General features: G+C 50.1%; 7 protein-coding genes and 2 non-coding genes across 10 annotated transcripts; 6 read left to right on the forward strand and 3 right to left on the reverse strand.

The window, feature by feature from the left end:
• Positions 1-357: 357 nt before the first annotated feature.
• FOIG_10645 (uncharacterized protein) lies at positions 358-5,617 on the forward strand. Of its 2 annotated transcripts, XM_031211027.1 has the most exons (3): positions 358-1,232; positions 1,281-4,250; positions 4,311-5,617. In XM_031211027.1, the coding sequence occupies exons 1-3, from the start codon at positions 902-904 to the stop codon at positions 4,952-4,954; spliced, it is 3,945 nt and encodes a 1,314-aa protein (XP_031058960.1). In that variant the 5' UTR covers positions 358-901; the 3' UTR covers positions 4,955-5,617. The 2 variants fall into 2 exon arrangements, with proteins under 2 accessions (XP_031058960.1, XP_031058961.1); XM_031211028.1 differs by lacking the exon at positions 4,311-5,617 and having other exon boundaries at positions 1,281-4,281.
• A 1,128-nt stretch (positions 5,618-6,745) lies between these two features.
• On the forward strand, positions 6,746-9,238 carry FOIG_10646 (uncharacterized protein). Its single transcript, XM_031211029.1, has 2 exons — positions 6,746-7,347; positions 7,411-9,238. The coding sequence occupies exons 1-2, from the start codon at positions 7,340-7,342 to the stop codon at positions 9,104-9,106; spliced, it is 1,704 nt and encodes a 567-aa protein (XP_031058962.1). The 5' UTR covers positions 6,746-7,339; the 3' UTR covers positions 9,107-9,238.
• Positions 9,239-9,614: 376 nt separating this feature from the next.
• Positions 9,615-9,697, forward strand: FOIG_10647. Its single transcript has one exon. It is a non-coding gene; the product is annotated as a tRNA-His (tRNA).
• A 191-nt stretch (positions 9,698-9,888) lies between these two features.
• Positions 9,889-12,143, reverse strand: FOIG_10648 (GTPase). The gene is made up of 4 exons (XM_031211030.1): positions 11,759-12,143; positions 11,634-11,705; positions 11,091-11,576; positions 9,889-10,879 (listed from the first exon to the last, which is right to left on the reverse strand). Exons 1-4 carry the CDS (start codon positions 11,831-11,833, stop codon positions 10,328-10,330), a joined length of 1,185 nt encoding a protein of 394 aa, XP_031058963.1. The 5' UTR covers positions 11,834-12,143; the 3' UTR covers positions 9,889-10,327.
• A 272-nt stretch (positions 12,144-12,415) lies between these two features.
• On the forward strand, positions 12,416-14,644 carry FOIG_10649 (uncharacterized protein). Its single transcript, XM_031211031.1, has 2 exons — positions 12,416-12,858; positions 12,929-14,644. Exons 1-2 carry the CDS (start codon positions 12,754-12,756, stop codon positions 13,565-13,567), a joined length of 744 nt encoding a protein of 247 aa, XP_031058964.1. The 5' UTR covers positions 12,416-12,753; the 3' UTR covers positions 13,568-14,644.
• Positions 13,603-14,618, reverse strand: FOIG_10650 (uncharacterized protein). The gene has a single exon (XM_031211032.1). It carries the CDS (start codon positions 14,559-14,561, stop codon positions 13,848-13,850), a length of 714 nt encoding a protein of 237 aa, XP_031058965.1. The 5' UTR covers positions 14,562-14,618; the 3' UTR covers positions 13,603-13,847.
• Positions 14,645-14,749: 105 nt separating the features above from the next.
• Positions 14,750-17,044, forward strand: FOIG_10651 (uncharacterized protein). Its single transcript, XM_031211033.1, has 2 exons — positions 14,750-15,835; positions 15,887-17,044. Exons 1-2 carry the CDS (start codon positions 14,850-14,852, stop codon positions 16,560-16,562), a joined length of 1,662 nt encoding a protein of 553 aa, XP_031058966.1. The 5' UTR covers positions 14,750-14,849; the 3' UTR covers positions 16,563-17,044.
• Positions 16,809-18,471, reverse strand: FOIG_10652 (uncharacterized protein). The gene is made up of 2 exons (XM_031211034.1): positions 17,639-18,471; positions 16,809-17,580 (listed from the first exon to the last, which is right to left on the reverse strand). Exons 1-2 carry the CDS (start codon positions 17,869-17,871, stop codon positions 17,121-17,123), a joined length of 693 nt encoding a protein of 230 aa, XP_031058967.1. The 5' UTR covers positions 17,872-18,471; the 3' UTR covers positions 16,809-17,120.
• A 187-nt stretch (positions 18,472-18,658) lies between these two features.
• Positions 18,659-18,744, forward strand: FOIG_10653. The gene has a single exon. It is a non-coding gene; the product is annotated as a tRNA-Ala (tRNA).
• The last annotated feature ends 145 nt before the right edge of the window (positions 18,745-18,889 follow it).

The following is an 18,889-nucleotide window of genomic DNA, read 5'->3' on the forward strand; positions in this document are numbered from 1 at the left end:
TCCACCACATGGAGAATCTCAAAATTGGCATTGTCCATGGTGAGTAAGTCGTTCTATACCGCATTGTATGCTGCTTAGTGGTGAAAAAAAAAGATCGGGGCAATTTCGATACGATATTCTGAGACATATACAGTACTTTTTCTAACAATATCAATGTGGTACAACAATCTCTTGGTCAATCAATGATGCTATTCACAGTCACATGTGATATCTCATTCCTGGTCGGACTTATTGATTCCCCGGTTTGAGTTCAGGGGCACTGCAGGGGCCCGTGCGGAGAGCTCGGGAGCGGGCTGGCGGGCGACCACAGGGTTGGGTTCCTGTACATATCTTTCCTGTATTCTGCACCAGTATATCACCAGGGTGGTTCGTATCTCGAGTACCTATACATCTAGGCCTCTGTCGATCTCATTGAAGTGATCGCAACGTGCCCTGTTGCGCTCCCTCTTGAAGCTCCCAACAGACATCGACAATCTCGACTAGGGATCTTACATCACGATCGACGATTTACGTATTAGCCAAGCCTTTCGCTCGCTACAGCTTCTCTAGCGATTACCGACTCGTACAGGACAAAGACACATCTCCTCTTCAACCTCACTCACGTCATACGCATCATCCAGATAGCTCCTTTCCACCAATAAGTGGGCTATCACTATCGTTATCGCCGTCGAATGCCTCATCGCCGTATCATGAAATTTAGCCCGGGTGCTACTGCGACTTAATTATATTCACCGATAATCTCTCACGATCGAACAGCATTCGTTCTGCATGTGTCACCATCCCGCTCGATCCGTCCACGATCTATATAACCGGCACCCAAACTCGATCCAAATACCATCTTCAACGTTGCGACCTAGGGAGGTCGAGTGAGCTTCGAGACGGCCGGTCACAAGTCGAATGAATGCAACCTCTAAACCCCTTCCTGGCCGCCTTCTTTAAGAGCTCCCTCCCCAGCCAGTGCACCCCGGTACATCACCACATCCTACTGGTTCCGTCAACGGATGTGCTTCTCACATTCCGCGAGACCGAGAGCGGGAGTGCCCCTGCTGAGGTCATCGCATCGGAGGACTTTCTCGCCAGTCACGTTCTCCGTGTGCCATCTCCAAATGGCGTCGCAGGAGGCAAAGACGGTGCCCAGAACTTGAGGGAAGTGAGAGGAAAGGCAAAGCAGTTTACAACGCTTAACGGCAAAAGTGTGGTCATCAAGGACGCTTTCATATACAGTAACAAAGGTGCGAAGCCAAGAACTGGCGAAAGGCAATATTACTAACCGAGGATAGGCTTCAAAACACTCGCCCAGGCCCAGCTTCTGAACGACATCGTCTTCTACCCCGACGTCTTCGAACCACGGCAATGGCTTCTCTACTATATATCGAGACCCCTTGTGGGCGTCTGGGAGGAGAACAAGATTACACCAGCCATCTTGGTCCCCGGTGTACGAAAGCGCAGGATTCCCGATCAGAAACAGACACCAAACTCCGAGTCGACCGAAAACACTGCTCCTCGAAAGAAAGACATCAAGAGCTTTCACGACCTCCTGAACAATTTCCCGATGATTGCGCGCCAGATGCAACCCGGCCTTGAGAAGTTATTCGTCGAGTTCAGCAACGTCTTCCGAAGTCCACTACCTCCTCCCCCGTCAGCCGAGCACATTCCAGATCCCCCACCGAATGGGTCTATCAGCAATACTGCAAGGCGAGCGCGCTCTAATAGCGCATTGGCAAACACGGGCGACGAGGGCAGATTACCAGTGACAGAGAACTTCTATGCTGAGGACGACGAAGATATCATGAGGGCGTCTCTTGAAACCGCAGTCACAACTGCGATCGACCTCTTCCAAGGGGTCGACAAACAACAACTTTCTCTTCTCGGCGCAACGACTGATTTGACTGGTCCTCTTGTGGAGAAACTGATCGAGCGTTATGTCACAGAAAATGTTCACAATCAACTTTGGCCGAGACTCAATGCACTGAAGAGACCTTATGATCTCGAACTGGAAGCAAAAATCAGAAAGATGCAGTTTATCGATATTTCACAACTAGGCATTGCCATTGATGGCGGTTCGAAGGCGAAGCATGACCTAATCATTCAACTAGGACCGGCTGTTGAGGAATTCAAGAAGATATCTGCGGCCACTTGCCCTCAAGTCATGCTGGATCTTTTATTATCAACAATCAAGATTGTGTCTCGCTTGACGGATTCATCGAAATCTCAGGCAGCGTCATCTGATGCATCCTCGGAGAAGCCCATCATGACTATCAACGCGGATACCTTGGTCTCATTCTTGCTCTATGTGGTCATCCGATCACAAGTCAAGCAGTTACAGGCACGCTTGATTTACGTCAGGAACTTCATCTTCATAGACGACGTAGACAGCGGCGAGTTGGGCTATGCGCTGAGTACATTCGAGGCAGTGCTGGCTTATCTTGTTCTTGACTCGGCCGGCTTGAGGCGAGCCAGCAGAAGAAACAAAGCCTTATGGGACGCGGCGAAGACAGGAACTCTGGACGACCTTAAAAAGATAATGGAACCTGGCTCGGGGGCTGCTGATGATGACGAGCTGTCAGAATCACCTACCTCCAGCCGTCGAGCATCTACAGTGTTGAATCTCCAAAATGACACAAGATCGACAGGCCCTTCAAGATCTAGAAGATCGTCACTGCGTCTCTCTTTTAACGATCCGTCACCATATGAACACTATTCTCATGGTTCGGGACTGAGCCACGTATTCCCCTTCCAAGCAGAGGGTGAGAACGAAACACACGCACACGACTTTTCTATACCAATACGACGGGTGAAGAAGGTGGCGATGGACACCCGAAGCATATCAGGCGATTCCGAGGTTTCATTCCACTCTCGCACGGGGAGCGTTGGGACCATCGGCAGTGCTCTGGAAGGGGATATTTCAGTGAACCGATTGTCACAGACAAACAATTCCTTTGGAGAATCAGTTCTGATGATGGCCATCCAAGCTGAACGTGCTGAGACGCTCAAGTACTTGCTCTCCTTGGCCGATTATTTCTCTCCTTCTTTTGTTCTAGATGACATGAACAACGAAGATACCACCTTGCTGAGTGCTGCCATACAATTAGGCAATGCTCAAATTATAGATTTGACGCTGGGGTTTATCATCACCTCGACAACTCCTGAGCAATTAGTTTCATATCTAGTGCAGCAAGACATCTGGGGACGTAGCTGTGCTCATTACCTCTTCAATGCACCGGCTTTGATCACTCGAATCGGGCACCTAATACCTTGGCGACAAAGAGACAAGAACGGGCAAACTCCGCTCTTCGCTCTTTGTCGCTCTTACGATCATAAGAACTATCTGGAAATGGTGGAAGCTGGGCTCAATGCTGCAGCTGCAGCGCAACATGATGGTCTGCCACTCCATATCGACGAACATGTCGACAACAAGGGCAACACACTGCTTCACATTGTCAGCAATGCGAGTCTTGCTATGAACATACTGCAATTTTGCGATGTTGACGTCAATGCGACGAATGATAAGAGGTTCACAGCGTTGATGGTAGCCAGCAAGTATGGCAGATACGACATGGTCCGTACTCTGTTCGCCGATCCAAGAGTGGATGTAGGGGCAAAGGAGATCAGAGGCCTCACAGCAGTTGAACTGGCGAAGGACGACGATGTGCGGAACAAGATCGATGATCTTGCCTTGTTCAGCATGCCCCCTGGGCCAGATGCACGTATCACTGGTGTGGTCAGGGCATTCTTCGTGGAAGATGCGACGGTGAGATTGGTGTTGAAGTCAGCGGCCCCAACGGATCATGACAGTTATACGGTGACAACGAGTCGTCGCTCGCTCTCTGATTTTGAACATCTCCCTACCCTTCTGGCGCTTGAAAATCCAGCTTCGTGGATACCCTCACTCGCCGATGTTCGTTCTCCATTCCAAATACCGTCGAAGCCATCACGAGCCATTCTGCGAGACATGCAAGCTCGCGCAGACTGGTTCTTGAAGATCATGCTAATGCACCCAACTTTTGCCACACACGAGATGCTATGGGAGTTTTTCCTGGTACCAGAGTTGCAATTGGATATGATGGAGCAACGGACGCTCCTCAAAACAGAAGCGAGAGCAGAGAAGGTGCGAGATGAATATGAACCCGTGGAGGACGTGAGGGAGGTGGAACAGTTTGTCAATCATGCGCGAGAAATGATCCGGAGCGTGAACTACTCGACTAAGAGTGCGACCAGACGCGCCAACAATCTTGGACTCGTCGCAGCAGGTACGTACACTAGACGAACATCGTGATCCAATGAATTTATGTGAGCTAACCGGTGGCCAGACATGTACGATTCTTCGGTGTTGCTTCATCGAGCTGTTTCAACACTGCAATTCCTCCCACCGAGATACATAGATGCGTTTGAGACGTATGTACGATCCATCGTCCCCACCCAGTCAAACGCGCAAGCAAACCTTCACTCGTCATTCCTGGCTCTGCAATCTACGGTTCAGGCACTCCTGGCGTCCTTGTCTCGGCCACCCTCCATCATTTCTCAGATGAGAGCGGCCAAGCGTGAGGCCGACAGAAACTTTAATTCTCTTAACAAGTCGAGGTGGCCACTGGGTCTTCTGGATGATACCAGACAGCGACTCTATGATGAAAAGGAGGAGAGGGCACGGAAGTCGAGGGAAGAGGCCGCAAATCTTGCGAGGGAACTTAGATACACACAACAGACAGTGGCTGGAGAACTAGCAGGGTGGCAAGAACTACACGAGAAGATGGGCCGCCACGCCATCCGAGAATTTGTTCGGGGGATGGTAGTGCAGGAGAGGATGAAGTTGGATGGTATGCTGAGAGCACTACGAAAAGTAAGGTTGCCTGATACGATTGTGGTGGGTAACGGGACTAGAACACCAGCCCCATCACAAGTGAGGGAGCCTGAAGAGGTCGAGATGGGTGAGAGTGAGGATAATAGCGAGGCTTGATGGGGAGGGTAGTGTTGAGTGTGGATACCAGGGAACTCCAATCCGTGAGATGAATATCAAGCAAACATACAACACCATAAAGACGCGTGATATGGCGATGGGAGATAGAAGAGACGCGTCGAGTGGCGGTGGAGCACATGTCCTTGGTGCCAAGCTGAAGCTGATCTGCATGGGTTGCACGAAGCGAGGAGGGGGCTGGTAAGGCAGAGTGTGGACTGACAAGAACAGACAGACAGACAGACAGATGAGATGGATGGACGAATACCCCTCGCTGGTGAAAGGGGTATAGAGAAGTTTATTGTGTCACTTGCATTAAGTGTGTCTCTTACGCCAACGAGCCATTCTTTTTGGATATGTTATATACAGTTGGCTATTTGGACGGAGTTTGGGCATAGACGTCTATAGATACAACACCATTACAACGAGATGGCAGATATTGTTCATTGAAATAAAAGTAGAGAAGATGTCTAAGAAAATACAGAGGCTCTAGGGTATTGAGTATAAGTTGAGTGGTGGCACGATGATGAGGCAGTGTGTACCTGGCATCATGAGGTCCACCACGGGAAGCAAAGTACACTACGGAGAGGCACAAGAGACATTGTCGCACTGAACACAGGGGCTTGCGGAGGGGTAGGGGTTACAGAAGAGGCAAGTGGAGCGGGATACAAGCGTGGACGTGGTCGCGTTGATCAAAGAAGGCGTTTTAGCCGTCAAAGCTTGGCGAGAGACTAGGACCAGGATAGAGAATGAAAGGCCAAAAGTTGAGTGAAACATGAAACAAGAAACGGCAAGACACGCGGGAAAATGCAGCACGTCCACGATAGTCTGCAGCAGATACAACCTACGTACGCAGTAGCCTCTCCATGTTCTAGAGCCACTCATTTCTTCCCCAGGTCAAAGAACTTCGCGATTGTTAGTGGGCGCGATGTCTATTGGCTGACGGCGCGTGGGATCCTGGCGCGTCGATAACAGCGAATGAGAGACAAGAGCCAGGTCGCGACATTCAAGCTCGACTCTCCAAGAGAACAGGTTGAGGCTGTGTAAGTCGAGATGGGGAAGAGAGATGAAGAATCTGGTGGACCGAGAGCAAATTTCCGTAGCCGCGGAGAATGGTGCGACGATGGGCTTTTTAATATTAACAAAGTCAGACACTCACTCACTCAATTTGGCCGTGGGTGTATTAAGCGCCCGTTAGGTAGAGACAGTAATAAATTAAACGCCCGGCGGTTAACGGCAGCGGACAAGGCAAGGGCCAAGGCCACTGAAACCACGTAAGAGGATCTGCTTCTATTCTGAGACTTGAAAGATTGAGGCTCATACTCATGCGTATACATACTCTTCTAAACGCCATGTATGAGCCGAGCTGGGCTGTTTTTATGGCGCTACTCTACGGGAATGTTTTAGATTTGGACTCCGGGGGGCATAGCGATGACCCTGAAAATGGGACGAACGGTTGTCCCTCGCAACGAGAAATCTGGTGTAAAACGCGGTAGTAAATAGAAGTAGGTATAAAACACGCTCTGGAGAAGAAGATCGCGACTTATTGAGAGTCGCGTTCTGGTGTTGAACCACGAGAACAGGGAGCTAGATATGCCGAGTCAAGGATCTAAAAATGAGTCACAAGCGCTGGGCCATTCAGCGGTCGGGCTCGTGCATTGACAGACCCAAGCCGAGAACCATGATCCTTGGCGATGATCATGACGCCTGGGGTGGTGTTACACAGTGTCTCGCGGCTCTCGCACTTACATCCTCTCCTCTCAACAGGAAGCGCTTACAGTGCCAATACGCATCCGCCAATCATGGCCTCTACAACTTACACCTTGAGATCGAAGCGCGTCCGCGATAATTCTCTGCAGAGAGAGAGAGAGAGAGACGACGGGACGTGTTTCAGATTCTTCTCTTTCTCGTGTTCCCAATGAGACGCACAAGTGAAAAGAAAAAATGTTTCTTGTTTCGTGGAGAGTCAAGGGGATCGGATGGGTCCTATGCCGGAGCCCACAGCCGTCAGCCGCCCATCGCCAACCATTGCCCTCCTCTGCTTCATCGACAGCATAAGAAGACGGCCTCGCCCTGGGTCTCTGGTCCTCTTTCTTCTATTTCTATCCAGCATCATTCATCGTCGGCCTGTCTTTTACCAATCATCTCTAATCATACTCACTCTGCTCTTTCCACCTGTTTACACCTCTATCTATTGCGATCCGGTATCACCATCACCATCATCAGATCAAAAAAGCTTCACAGCAAACTTGCAAGTCTCGCTGGTTCTGAGACTGCCTTCTAACGAACTCCCAAAACTTCCGGTTTCATCTTGACCTTTTTTTCACGGAGCTGGTCTCCTGATCCTTGTTCATACACTTATAGACTCTCACTAATACTTCCGACATCATGTCCACGTAAGATATTCTCACCAACCACCAAACACCATCCACCATACATAATGCTAACACACTCTCAAGAAGTCTGGCTGTCGAAATGCCCTTCGACTTCAGCTTCCCCTCAGCCTCTATTGAGCGCACAAGTCCTCCTCCCATGTCAACTCTGCCCTTTGACCAAGCTTTTCTCGACATGGCCTATGCTTCAGCTTCTGCTACTGCTGCTGGTCATATCTCTGGCCACTCTCGCTCATCATCAAAGGCTTCAGTCTACTCTACCATCTCAGCCGAGTCAGACCATGAATCTCTCTGCTCTCGTCTCACAACGCCTCCTCGTGCTTCACCAGCTGTTCGTCAGCATGGCCCTCTTCTCCTACCAAAAATTCGCTCTCAAGACCAAGATATTGATGCCACTCCTTGTCATTATCGCATGACTACTCCTCCTGCTCCTAACCCTTCTCGTCACTCACGGAGCTACACCAACCCTGAGTCTCTTGCCATCACCTTTGACACCCCTGGCTCAGTCAACACAAGCTTCTCTAGCCAGCCTGACGACACTCTGTCTGCATCACTTCTTACTTCTCCGGCCAACTTTGCCACTCACATCTCTGCCTCTCACTCACGCCGTGCTTCCAGCCTCGATGCCACCACAATCGATCGTTATGGCTATCCTACCTATCGTCAGATGCCCTCGTTCGTTCCCGTCCCTCAGCAACAATCTGACTATGGCTTCTACGACTACAGCCCTCGTGCTCAGTCCCCTCTGAGCCTCACTGCCACTCCGGACCCTACTCCCAATACCAACCTTCTGAGCTTCCTCACCTCTTCCAACCCAGCTGCTTCTCTGGTCCGCCACATCTCGTTCCCGGTGCGAGATGCTGCCACTAAGCACTTTTGGTGGGATGTTCGCAACATTCGCTCTTGGTCCTCTTTCAACGCATCTGCCATTCTTTCTCTCCCCGGTGCCTCTCTTCTTCTCACCAACCCTGTTCCCGCTCCTCTGCTCCCTCAGCCTACTTTCGCATCTCGTCACCCCGAGACTGAGACTCAGCTTCACTCCATCTACGCTTCGTACTATCTCCCCAAGCTGAACTCAGCTTTGGCCATGTCGTCAACTCGCCCTCTTCACCTCTCAGTGCCTCCCAAGACTGCTGGCATGAACGATCTCCTCTTCGTCGCCAACGCTGCCGGGGAGTCTGCTACTGCTGCTGCCATGTTTGGTGGCAAGCCCACTGCCCGAGTTGTTGGTATTGTCCGCAGCTTCGACCGCTTCAACACTGGCATGCGAGTTGAGGGTAACATCAAGCGTGTTGAGTATCTCCGTGGCCTCTCAGCTATCCACCACGCCATGCGCGAGCACGGGTGCCGCTATGGTTTCGTCCTCACCGAGATTGAGCTCGTCCTCGTCCGCAACGGCACTGCCAACACTCCCTTCTTTGGCGATCTTGAGGTCACATCAGTCCAGCTCGCTGCCTCTGCCCCTGAAGGTGATGTCTCAACCCTCCCCCACGAGACTCCCCTCACTGCATGCCTCGCCCTCTGGGGTCTCTGCCAACTCGCTGCCGACGACACACCTGCCGGCCATTCCCACTGGCGTGCTGAGATCGGTGCACCCGCTGAGGGAACTCGTCGCAAGGCCCAACCCCGTGACTCTTGGATTCCGCAACCTCAGCTGGCTGAGAAGCGTGAGGCCAAGCGAAGTCGTGGATGGGTTTGGCCAGAGGATGCCATTGGCCGCAAGGAGCTTGGAAAGCGAGGTGTTCGATATGGAGTAGTCTAAGGGCCTGGTGCCTTTAGCAGGATGATGATGAGATGATGGATGATTGGAAAGAAAAGACATGATAATGAATGAACATGCGAATTTTGTAATCAATTTAGTATTTAATTAAAACACTTCAAAATCATATTGACTGCATCATGGTGACATCAGCTACTGAATGAGTCCGAGCCAAAACGTCCAGCGTCTTTATAAGAACAAGCAAGCAACTTGGACAAGGGTTTAAAGAGAGGCCTTATTCTATTTACGTACAAGCCTGTCTAGTTAAGCGTGTTTGTGCAACGGCCGTATCACCACCATACCACCTCGACATTCCACAGTGCCTAGCAATACACTTCAAAATAAACACCATGTGTATCTCTTATGCAACTGAAATGAAAAAGACACGTCTTGGCTTAGCCACATTTGACATTCGGGGGCATGGTTGCCCAAAAGAAGGCGTGATACTTTTGTCTCCACGCCCGACCCATGTACATAAACCGAATTACAAAACCAGCATTCACAAAAAAAAGCCGTCATCGTATAGGGGTCAGTACATCAGTTTGTGGCTCATTCGAAGCACTGAAAACGCAAGTTCGAGTCTTGCTGACGGCAAAATAATTATATTTTGTCTTTTTTTTGTGAATCATTCTTCTTTTTGGTTTGCCTTGTTATTTGTGCAAGGTTTCTGCCCCTCTTAACCCCACTATCGTGGAAGATGAGAGAATCGATGATCAAGGTGGAGTGGTGGGATGCTGTCGAGAAGAATGAGGCATTCCGTACTGAAGTGCAGAGAAGTTGGCAATATAATGCAGTTTGCTTGCTGTGTTACATCGCTGGATCTTATACTCTAGATAGTCTGACTACTCTACTGTAACAGATCATGTCCAACTTGGTTAATTGTCTACTGAATGGTCTCAAGAATATCTCTATACAAGGCAATTAGCGATGTTGTATGAAGTTCAACAAAACCAAGGTGTTGGCACTGATACTGCAAATGTCTCATCAAATCCCAGGTTAACTCCAAAACGTACAGCCATTATAAGAATATGTCACAACAGCACGACAAGAAGCTGCACATACAAGATCATGGCAGGAGGGATATCACATAATCTGAAAATCATCCTCAGCGTCTGGGAACAGTCATCACACATAGAAATTCATGGGACACAAAGTTCATCTTCATCACATCGTTGCATTTAACTTTTTTCTATGGACTTAAATACGCCTGGTGATATCCAGAGCTTAGCTCTTGGCGGCACCAGCCTTGATGTGCAGGATATCGCCGTCCTCGACGACGTATTCCTTACCCTTGGTCATGATCTTGCCCTTAGCCTTGACCTCGGACTCGTCACCGAGCTCTTTTAGGGTGTTGTAGTTGAAGACGAGAGCCTGGATGAAGGTCTTCTCGAAATCGGTGTGGATGACACCGGCAGCCTGAGGCGCCTTGGTGCCAGTTCGGATGGTCCACTGTCGAACCTCATCAGGCCCGACGGTGAAGAAGCTGCCAAGCTGAAGGGTCTTGCGCATCTGAAGAATGACCTTGGGCAGAACAGAGTCGGCACCAACGTTCTTCTGCTCCTCCTTGGCCTCAGCCTCGGTCTCGAACTGAGTAAGACGAGACTCGTAAGAGACGGAGACGGGGATAAGAGGGTCGCCCTTGGCGTTCTCGTTGATCCACTCCACAATCTTGGGAAGATGCTTGTTCTTCTTGCGGATGAAGTCCTTCTCGGACAAGTTGACGAGGTAGACAACGGGCTTGGCAGTCAGGAGGAAGAGAGGGTTGATGACCTCGATCTGAATGAGAATGTCAGTGAGGGTTCTCATACGTTTCTTCGACATAAACAAGTGGAAAAGATTTGCTATCAGAGTAAAGTTTATCTCACAATGCCTCTAAGCGTTAATAGGTGAGGCATTCGACGAGCTGGGTTATAGATCAGGCCTTATGGCCTTTTGTCATCAGGAAAGCAGAATGTGTAGAGCAGAAGAAATAGAGAAAAAGTCTTACCTCCTTGGGGCCCCAGGTACCCTTGCGGACATCCTTGCCCTGGTTAAGCCAGTCCAAGATCTTCTCAATGGTTTCCTGTTCTTGCTTGGCCTTCTTCTGCTCCAGAGACTGGCCACCCATACGGGTCTTCTTCTTCTGGTTCTCGAGGGCTTTCTCAACGAACTCAATATCCTTGAGTCGCAGCTCCTCGCTGATGATGTCAAGATCACGGGTGGGGTTCACGTCACCCTCAATGTGGATAATCTCGGCATCATCGAAGCAACGAACAACCTGGAAGATGGCGTCGACGGCGCGAATGTGCGACAAGAAAGCGTTTCCAAGACCAGCACCGGTTGATGAGCCGCGGGTCAGACCGGCGATATCGTAAACGGTCAAGTTGGCGGGAACAACGGACTTGGGCTTGTACTTCTCGACGAGCCAGTCGAACCGGTCATCGGGAACGACGACGCGGGCTTCCTCAGGGTCGATGGTGGCATAGGGGAAGTTCTTGATGCTGTCAGCACCCCGATACTAAAGACGGCGGATGGCGAGGGGGCTTCATACAGCTGGGTTACCGAGGTTAGACTTGGTAATGGCCTGGAAGAGAGTAGATTTGCCGACGTTGGCCAAACCGACCTGGAATATGGTTAGCACGTGGCATACATCATCGATAGAATATTGTCACGCACAATACCACTCTTCAAGTTGTTTCCAGGCCTGCCCAGAGGGATCTTCTCCTCAACGACTTGCTTCTTAGGAGGCATCTTGCGTGACTTGGCGTAGTTACGACGTTGAACGAAGAAAGCTAGGCCGAAGTGTGTGGATGGAACGTGTCCAAGAGCTGCAGAGCTTGCTGCGCGGGGTGCAAGAGGAGGAAAAGAAGCGAAGAAGATGGAAGATTTGATGGACTTCGTGGTGAAGTATTCAGGTTGGCTAGTGCCAACCTCGGACGGCTTCGAGAGCGAGAGCGACGACGAAGAAAAGGGAAGAAAGGGAAGATGAAGAGAGAGAAAAAAGATTTCTCTTTTTATTTTGCGCGAGCCGAGCTTGGGGAGATGAGATGAGAATTTGTTCGTGACCCCACCTTGCTGGGGTTTAGAGAGGTTGGGCTGTGCCAAGACCTTCGGATAGTGGGAAAAGGTAGTTCCGGCTGGAATTTGAAGACGACGTCATTGGCTGACGAAAGCAGCTTGGCAGAAAGGCACCAAGCCGTGCGCAGAAGGACCCTGGATCCAGGATCCAGTGAACAGGCACAGTATGTCACAGAGCTTAGGCCCTGTGGTTTTAGGTGTCCGTCTTTGGAAATGCCTGACCTGAGTTACCTGAGGTTACCTAAGGTTAGTAGAGAGTAATACAGAGGCAGAGAGACCTAGGTTTTGGATTTCGCCGGGCTTGATCTGACAGGAACGACGGGAGCTCAGCCGGGCCGGCCTGTCCGATTCCTTCAGTTATTTCCTCTCCTTCACTTTTATTCATCAACCTTTCAAGCTAGAATATTCATCTTCTCTTTGTGCCCTGGGATTCTTTGTCTTGTCAACACGCCTACGGACGCCAACCTACAGCTATATAAGCCTTATTAGCCTACCATTTCCCCAGCTCAGCCCCGCTCACCCGTCAGCTGCAAACCCCAAAGCTTCAAGCCACTTGACGTCGCAATAGTTGCAGTGTCGGTATCAGCTTTTGCATGATGCCGCGTCCTAAGAAGAGCTCTTCGGTGAGCAGATCTCACCGCTCAACATTATCTTTATCCAAAACTGAGATCACTATACATGTCTATGATCTACTGCCGGTAAGTGAAGTCGCTCATACTCATCTCATTAGCTTTCATGAGCATGACGCTGATACGCGCGGCATGACAGCCCGGCCGATTATCGTCGGTATTATGGACAGTAGGCGCCTCACTACTTCACTCAGGTGTCGTGATCAATGGGAGGGAATACGCCTATGGCGGACATGATAAAAGAGGCCTTACAGGTGTATACTGGACAAAGCCCCGGACCGAACCGCCCGGAGGCACGTTTCGATGCGAGATCCTGCACGGATTCACTCTTGCGACAGAAGACGAGATTAATGCGACTCTGCAATCTGCCTCTGAAGAGTTTCTGGGCACTTCATACAATCTTCTCACCAAGAACTGCAATCATTTCACCTCTTATCTTTGCAAGAGGCTTACAGGACAGTCGGGTCCAGCATGGTTGAATCGTGCCGCCAGTATTGGAGTTGCGCTCCCTTGTGTCGTCCCTCGAGATTGGATTGAACCACCCGAATATGACACCAGCGAAGGTGCCCTGTTGGATGATTATGACAATTCGAATGAGAATTCTCATATGTTGAAAGCGACTCATCCCCATCTGCTAATGGAAAGCAACGATAGCAACGAAGATGACGAGTGGGATAGCGCAGAAGAAAGACGACGAGGCGGCAGCGGGAAGGGCAAGCAAGCCCTCCGCGATTCCGCCGGGCGCCGTTTACCACCAGCTGAAAGGGCCATCCGATGATAGAGTATAAATGAGGCTGCGGTGTTGAGTGGAGTTTTGGCGTTTCGAGGTACCGTTTCCATGGATTAGCACGATACCAATGACTTTACAGTCCAGGAACAGATCATTCGTTTGGGAACTTGCAAGCAAAGCAAGCTGTGTCTTGTTCATTTGTATAGTACAGGTCGTACAGAGTATAGTACATTCACTTTCTCAACCTCCGCGGCGAAGTGATATTCTCATGTGAACATATTCCCAAAAATGTGCCCAAATTCCAATCCTAATCCAAAATTCCAGACTTTTATAGACGTCTAGGCTTCTCACTCCTGGTACCACCAAACTTGATTCTAGTCGAGTCGGCCACACGGACAATCTTATCTCGTAAGACCTTACCCTCGGGGCTCATCAGAACCTTCAGAGCAGCCTCTCGTCCCTGACCGAAGCCTCGTAGCACAACCTCTAGTCGGTTCATCTTCATGGGCCAGCCGTTGTGGATTAATCGCTCCAGGACATACTTGGTGAGAGAGTAGGCGGAATCGAATAGACCACGACGAGACTTGCGAAAACCAATGTTGCCGGCTGACAGAGAGATAATTGGTTCTCGGTTGGGCTTGGTGCAAGTAATGTGGGTGTTGTGCTTGTGAGAGTAGATGTGGAAGTGGTATGGCTCGAGATCGTCCTCCTTTGCCTCGACCTGTCGACGGGTATCTCTGGATAGTGTGCTCGTATCGATGTTGGAAGACTTGTCAAGTGTCTGGAAGACAAGGCTTTGGGAGAGGTTGGCCATGGCATTGTTGGGGGAGGGTTTCGTCTTGGACGTCTCTGAGGGGCCGTAGATGTTCTCTAACAGCGAGGCCGTACTGGGTCGGCTGGGTGCCCTTCTGGGTTTATCATCGCGGTTGGACTTTGTCTGGGAGATGGAGCGAGCGATTTGAAATGACGACTTTGGGACGGTGGCTCGGGAGGTTAGAAAGAGCGATTGCGCCGCGAGGCGACTTGTCAATGAGCGACTCATTTTGTTCGCATTTGCCTGGTCCTGTCGTCAATTGGTGATCTGCCTCTGGCAATTTTTACTCGCGGCTGTAAACTTCCCCCACGGGCCGGGGCTGGACGGGGAACAATTCTACCGAGGCTTTGCCGTCTCGGTGTTTGTCTTCCTTGACTTTCCGCCCCCGGACCGAGATCGCAAACCAAAATTTCGTCCGGGAATTCCACCACCTTCCACCGTCCATCTCGGCATCTCTCCAAACCCACGCCCTGTCTTTTTTTCTGGAGGGATTTGTCTCCTTGTGTTGTCGCAATAATGAACTCCCTCGCAAGAAAGACGGCCTCCTCGGAGCTCGCCTTTTCGCGGGCTTCTGCTCATGTCTCATCCGCTGGCAGATCGCCCGCCTACCGAAGATTAGCATCCCAGCTCTCTCAGAATGCCTCTAACAACGGTGCGAGACAACAAAGCTCAATGCTTTCCGGCTCAGTTCGATCGCCATTGAGGTCTTCCTTTGTCCCTGCCGAGCTTCGTTGCTCCCCCACTTATACCGCTCAATCTCGTCTCTTCCACCTTTCCAGCCGCTTACACAAAGAGAAGCCTCAAACTGAACAAAAACCCTCAACTGCTGCACCTACCGACGCAAAAGAGAAGAAGCCTGCTGAAGCTGACGCCGAATCTGAGGCCAAGCCTGAGGAGGAGCAATCCAAGAAGACCGAGGATGGCGAGAGTGCTGGAAAGGAAGGAAAAGAAGAGGGCGAGGGTGAGGGCGAGGGCAAGGATAAAGAGAAGAAAAAGGAGGATGCCCCTCCCCCTCCTCCTCATGGCGACAAGACCCCCTGGCAGGTTTTCATGGAGACCATGAACACTGAGTTCCAGAAGTCGCAAGAATGGAACGAGTCGACCAAGCAGATCGCTGCGTCTGCTAATCAATTCGCCGAGAGTGAGGGTGTGCGACGTGCTCGTGAGGCATACGAGAAGTCCACTGGCGCTGTTTCCTCGACCCTTGGAAAGGGTGCCAAGGTTACTGCTGGTGCCATTGGCAAGGGTGCTTCTTGGACTTGGGATACCTCAGTCGTCAAGGGTGTTCGTAAGGCCGCTAATGTCACGGGAGATGCCGTGGACAAGGCTACCCAGCCTATCCGAAACACAGAGGCTTACAAGAATGTCAAGAATGTCATTGACGATGGCAGCTCTTCACGATACGGTGGCTGGGTTGAGAAGGAGGAGCGCAGGAAACGCCGAGAGGCACTCGACAAGCAGCGGGGTTACAAGGCGGCTGCACCTATGGAAGAGGACATTAAGTGAGTATCCTTACAATCTTTCTCATTTGAATATGGTCTAACAAGAGATAGCGCTGGTACCAGTGTTACCGTTCACAAGGACGCTGCTTGGAAGGAGGCTTGGAGAGATTTCCGCGACCAGAACAAGTATGTGCAAGGACTTTTCAGCTTGAGGGGCAAGTATGAGGAGTCTGAGAATCCTCTTGTATCGACCGCTCGAAGTATCACCGACCGCATCGGAGGCTTCTTCGCCGAGAACGAGACTGCCATGGTCATCAAGAAGTTCAGATCCATGGACCCCAATTTTCAGACAGAGCCTTTCCTCCAGGAGCTTCGAGAGTACATTCTTCCCGAGGTGTTGGACGCTTACGTCAAGGGCGATGCCGAGACACTGAAGCTCTGGCTTTCTGCCGCTCAGTACTCTGTGTACGAGGCCCTCACCAAGCAATACCTACAGGCTGGTATGAAATCGGACGGAAAGATTCTGGATATCCGAAATGTCGACATTCTACGAGCCCGCATGCTCGACCCCGGTGAGGTTCCTGTCTTCATCATCACGTGTCGCACACAGGAGGTTCACGTCTACCGCAATGCCAAGACGAACGAGCTCGCTGCCGGTATGGAGGACAAGGTCCAGCTGGTCACATACGCCATTGGTATCACACGGGTACCAGAAGATGTCAACAACCCTGAGACAAGGGGCTGGCGTCTCATCGAGATGCAGAAGAGTGGACGAGACTGGTACTAAAAGAAACAGTCATTTTAACGCGGCGTCAAGGGGTTGGGGATCTGCCTTTGTTGGATACCTACGAGATGAGAAGGAATCGAAGGCGAACACGGGAGCATCGCCTAATGTGTGTTAATTACTGTAAAATATGTGCTATCATGTGAAAATATCTGGGCAGGCTCTCGACACGAAAAAACAACACCAATACCACCACACCCACCACGACACAACACAACGTACAACTACCAAACAAAACAAGCATTTTCTGGAGAATGGGTTTGGGGCTGCTAAACAGCAAAAAATGACTACTACCACGCCGCTCTGCTTGCCTCGGGATGAGGCTCTTTTTATGTATGATTATAGAGGGGAATAGGGGCATTGGGCCGGGCATCATTGGTGGGAGGAAGATGGACTTATAGACATGTTCAAAAGTTGCCTTGGTTTTCAAGGTCGGTGCAATCTATCTGGGCGTATAGCCGAAACAGTTCAAACAACCATCATCTTGCCCCTCGACAAAGTGATACCCGCTTGCTCGGCTCAAACTTGTAGAGCAGTTCAGTCGTCTATACATCACCCAACTCATGCTTCGTGACCGCCTCGTCTCTCTTTCAAGATCCTTCTGACCTCCATCAACTCCTTACCAAGCAAATTCTCACCCCATAAATCTCTCGCAGCATCTGCATCCGCAGCTTTAAACCCAACGCCCCAAACCCGATCGAATGGACTGGCCTCGACAAGTTCTCTGTCACCCGTGCTGATCAATATATCTGCTAGAGAACCTTCGATGGGCCGGTGTAATGAATTTACTTGATTTGCGCCAGGCGTGCCTCTCTTGAAACCCTCCTCTGTGATAGCACGTGTGAACTTGAGGATGTTGCCCTTTCGAACTACGTCACGTCGATGCTTGAGCCATACTGTTTCGTCAAAGTTCTCCACCTGGCGGCCGAGAGACTTGACTTTCCGTGGATGGCCTGTCTTGAGGATCTCAAGAGCGGTGGCTTCGTCGTTGAACAGGATAGCTTTTTGATACATCATATAACTTGAAAGATGTCAACATCGACCTTGAATAGTGTACCAGTAGAAGTAACAGGACTTACTGCTCTGCTGTTTTGTATGTCTTTTTCTCATCCTGGTCATCCTTGAAAGGACAGTAATACCATTGTGAAAGGTATCCTGTTGCTGGGTCTGTTTCTCGCCAGAAATACACTGGACCGGGATTCGATGTCGTAGCCATTTTGACTGAGTAGCGATGAATAAAGATACGAGAGTTAGAAAGAATAGTTGACGGGATTCGGTGCATATTTATTGTTCGTTTGGGTTGAAAGTGCATGCTGTGACCGTGAATGAGGCTGTGGCTGAGTTTGGCAGTTGAGTCAGACGGGGAAGCCAAGGTTGGCTTTCTTGATGTGGCTTTTTCAAGGTCGACTCATACAAAAGTCATGCAGCACCTACCTAGGTATAGAGAGTTGAGAAACCTAAGTTGCTGTTCTCTTTGAGGCTGAAGTGCCACAGCAGTAACAGATGGGTAAGCTGCCTTACACGGGAGCACGTATCAAAGATGTGCACCACTCTCGTGCCCTCCATGTGACATCGGCAACAATTGAATAGAGCCAGCTTAAGCAAACAACTGCTTGATAGACCACTTAGTTTAGAGGCGTTTTGCTATGTGATTCGATATGGCTTTCGGTGTGAGTCATGCATGACTGGATGTAGACGGGGTTTAAGATTCATGGCAGAGAATGGCCAAGAGCGTGAATGGTCAGATATACAGCCTACGATTTGTGTGAGTATACAAATGCATACATCACAAGCAGATATACATTAGACATAGACCTATAACCACTGACTACAACACACTCTATAGCATGTATATCTCTTCTGGGCTCCACGTGACCAAGTCCGTTAACACATGAGCCATTGTGATGATCACTTGAGTTGGGTGGCCCAGAAGCCCACGTTATCCATGCAACTCAACACGAGCATAAAGCTCAGTAATATCCAAGAAGAGGCATTTGCCAAGATTCGCATAATTCAAAGCCACTCGTGATTAACAAACTGGCCGACATCACGGGAAGATGCTATAATGTCAACCAAGACCGGCACTAACATCCAACATCGGGGGCTTGGTGTAGGGGTATCACGTTCGCTTTGCATTGTTTCGAATGCTTGCGAAAGGCCGGGGGTTCAAATCCCTCAGCCTCCATTTTTGTCTTGAGCATGTTGATAATTCTTCCCGAAAACTTCTTTTTTTCTTGATATTATACCATCGGATAAAGGAGATTATAAATGAAACCATTGCTTATGTTAACGTAGCTATGTTCCAAGCTGTGAAGCTCACTTATGTTATT

The sequence above is a fragment of the Fusarium odoratissimum genome (genome assembly GCF_000260195.1).
Source record: "Fusarium odoratissimum NRRL 54006 unplaced genomic scaffold supercont1.19, whole genome shotgun sequence".
In the NCBI taxonomy this organism is placed as follows: Eukaryota; Fungi; Ascomycota; class Sordariomycetes; order Hypocreales; family Nectriaceae; genus Fusarium; species Fusarium odoratissimum.

Bases quoted from the DNA above. Each gene is read 5' to 3' on its own strand.
- FOIG_10645 (XM_031211027.1), top strand. From the start codon at position 902: ATGCAACCTCTAAACCCCTTCCTGGCCGCCTTCTTTAAGAGCTCCCTC. The intron at 1,233-1,280 runs GTGCGAAGCCAA...AACCGAGGATAG, and splicing joins TTTCATATACAGTAACAAAG to GCTTCAAAACACTCGCCCAG. The intron at 4,251-4,310 runs GTACGTACACTA...ACCGGTGGCCAG, and splicing joins TCTTGGACTCGTCGCAGCAG to ACATGTACGATTCTTCGGTG.
- FOIG_10648 (XM_031211030.1), bottom strand. From the start codon at position 11,833: ATGCCTCCTAAGAAGCAAGTCGTTGAGGAGAAGATCCCTCTGGGCAGG. The intron at 11,577-11,633 runs GTATGAAGCCCC...GACAGCATCAAG, and splicing joins CTAACCTCGGTAACCCAGCT to AACTTCCCCTATGCCACCAT. The intron at 10,880-11,090 runs GTAAGACTTTTT...ATTCTCATTCAG, and splicing joins GTACCTGGGGCCCCAAGGAG to ATCGAGGTCATCAACCCTCT.
- FOIG_10649 (XM_031211031.1), top strand. From the start codon at position 12,754: ATGATGCCGCGTCCTAAGAAGAGCTCTTCGGTGAGCAGATCTCACCGC. The intron at 12,859-12,928 runs GTAAGTGAAGTC...GCGGCATGACAG, and splicing joins ATGTCTATGATCTACTGCCG to CCCGGCCGATTATCGTCGGT.
- FOIG_10650 (XM_031211032.1), bottom strand. From the start codon at position 14,561: ATGAGTCGCTCATTGACAAGTCGCCTCGCGGCGCAATCGCTCTTTCTA.
- FOIG_10651 (XM_031211033.1), top strand. From the start codon at position 14,850: ATGAACTCCCTCGCAAGAAAGACGGCCTCCTCGGAGCTCGCCTTTTCG. The intron at 15,836-15,886 runs GTGAGTATCCTT...AACAAGAGATAG, and splicing joins CCTATGGAAGAGGACATTAA to CGCTGGTACCAGTGTTACCG.
- FOIG_10652 (XM_031211034.1), bottom strand. From the start codon at position 17,871: ATGCACTTTCAACCCAAACGAACAATAAATATGCACCGAATCCCGTCA. The intron at 17,581-17,638 runs GTAAGTCCTGTT...ACATCTTTCAAG, and splicing joins ACATACAAAACAGCAGAGCA to TTATATGATGTATCAAAAAG.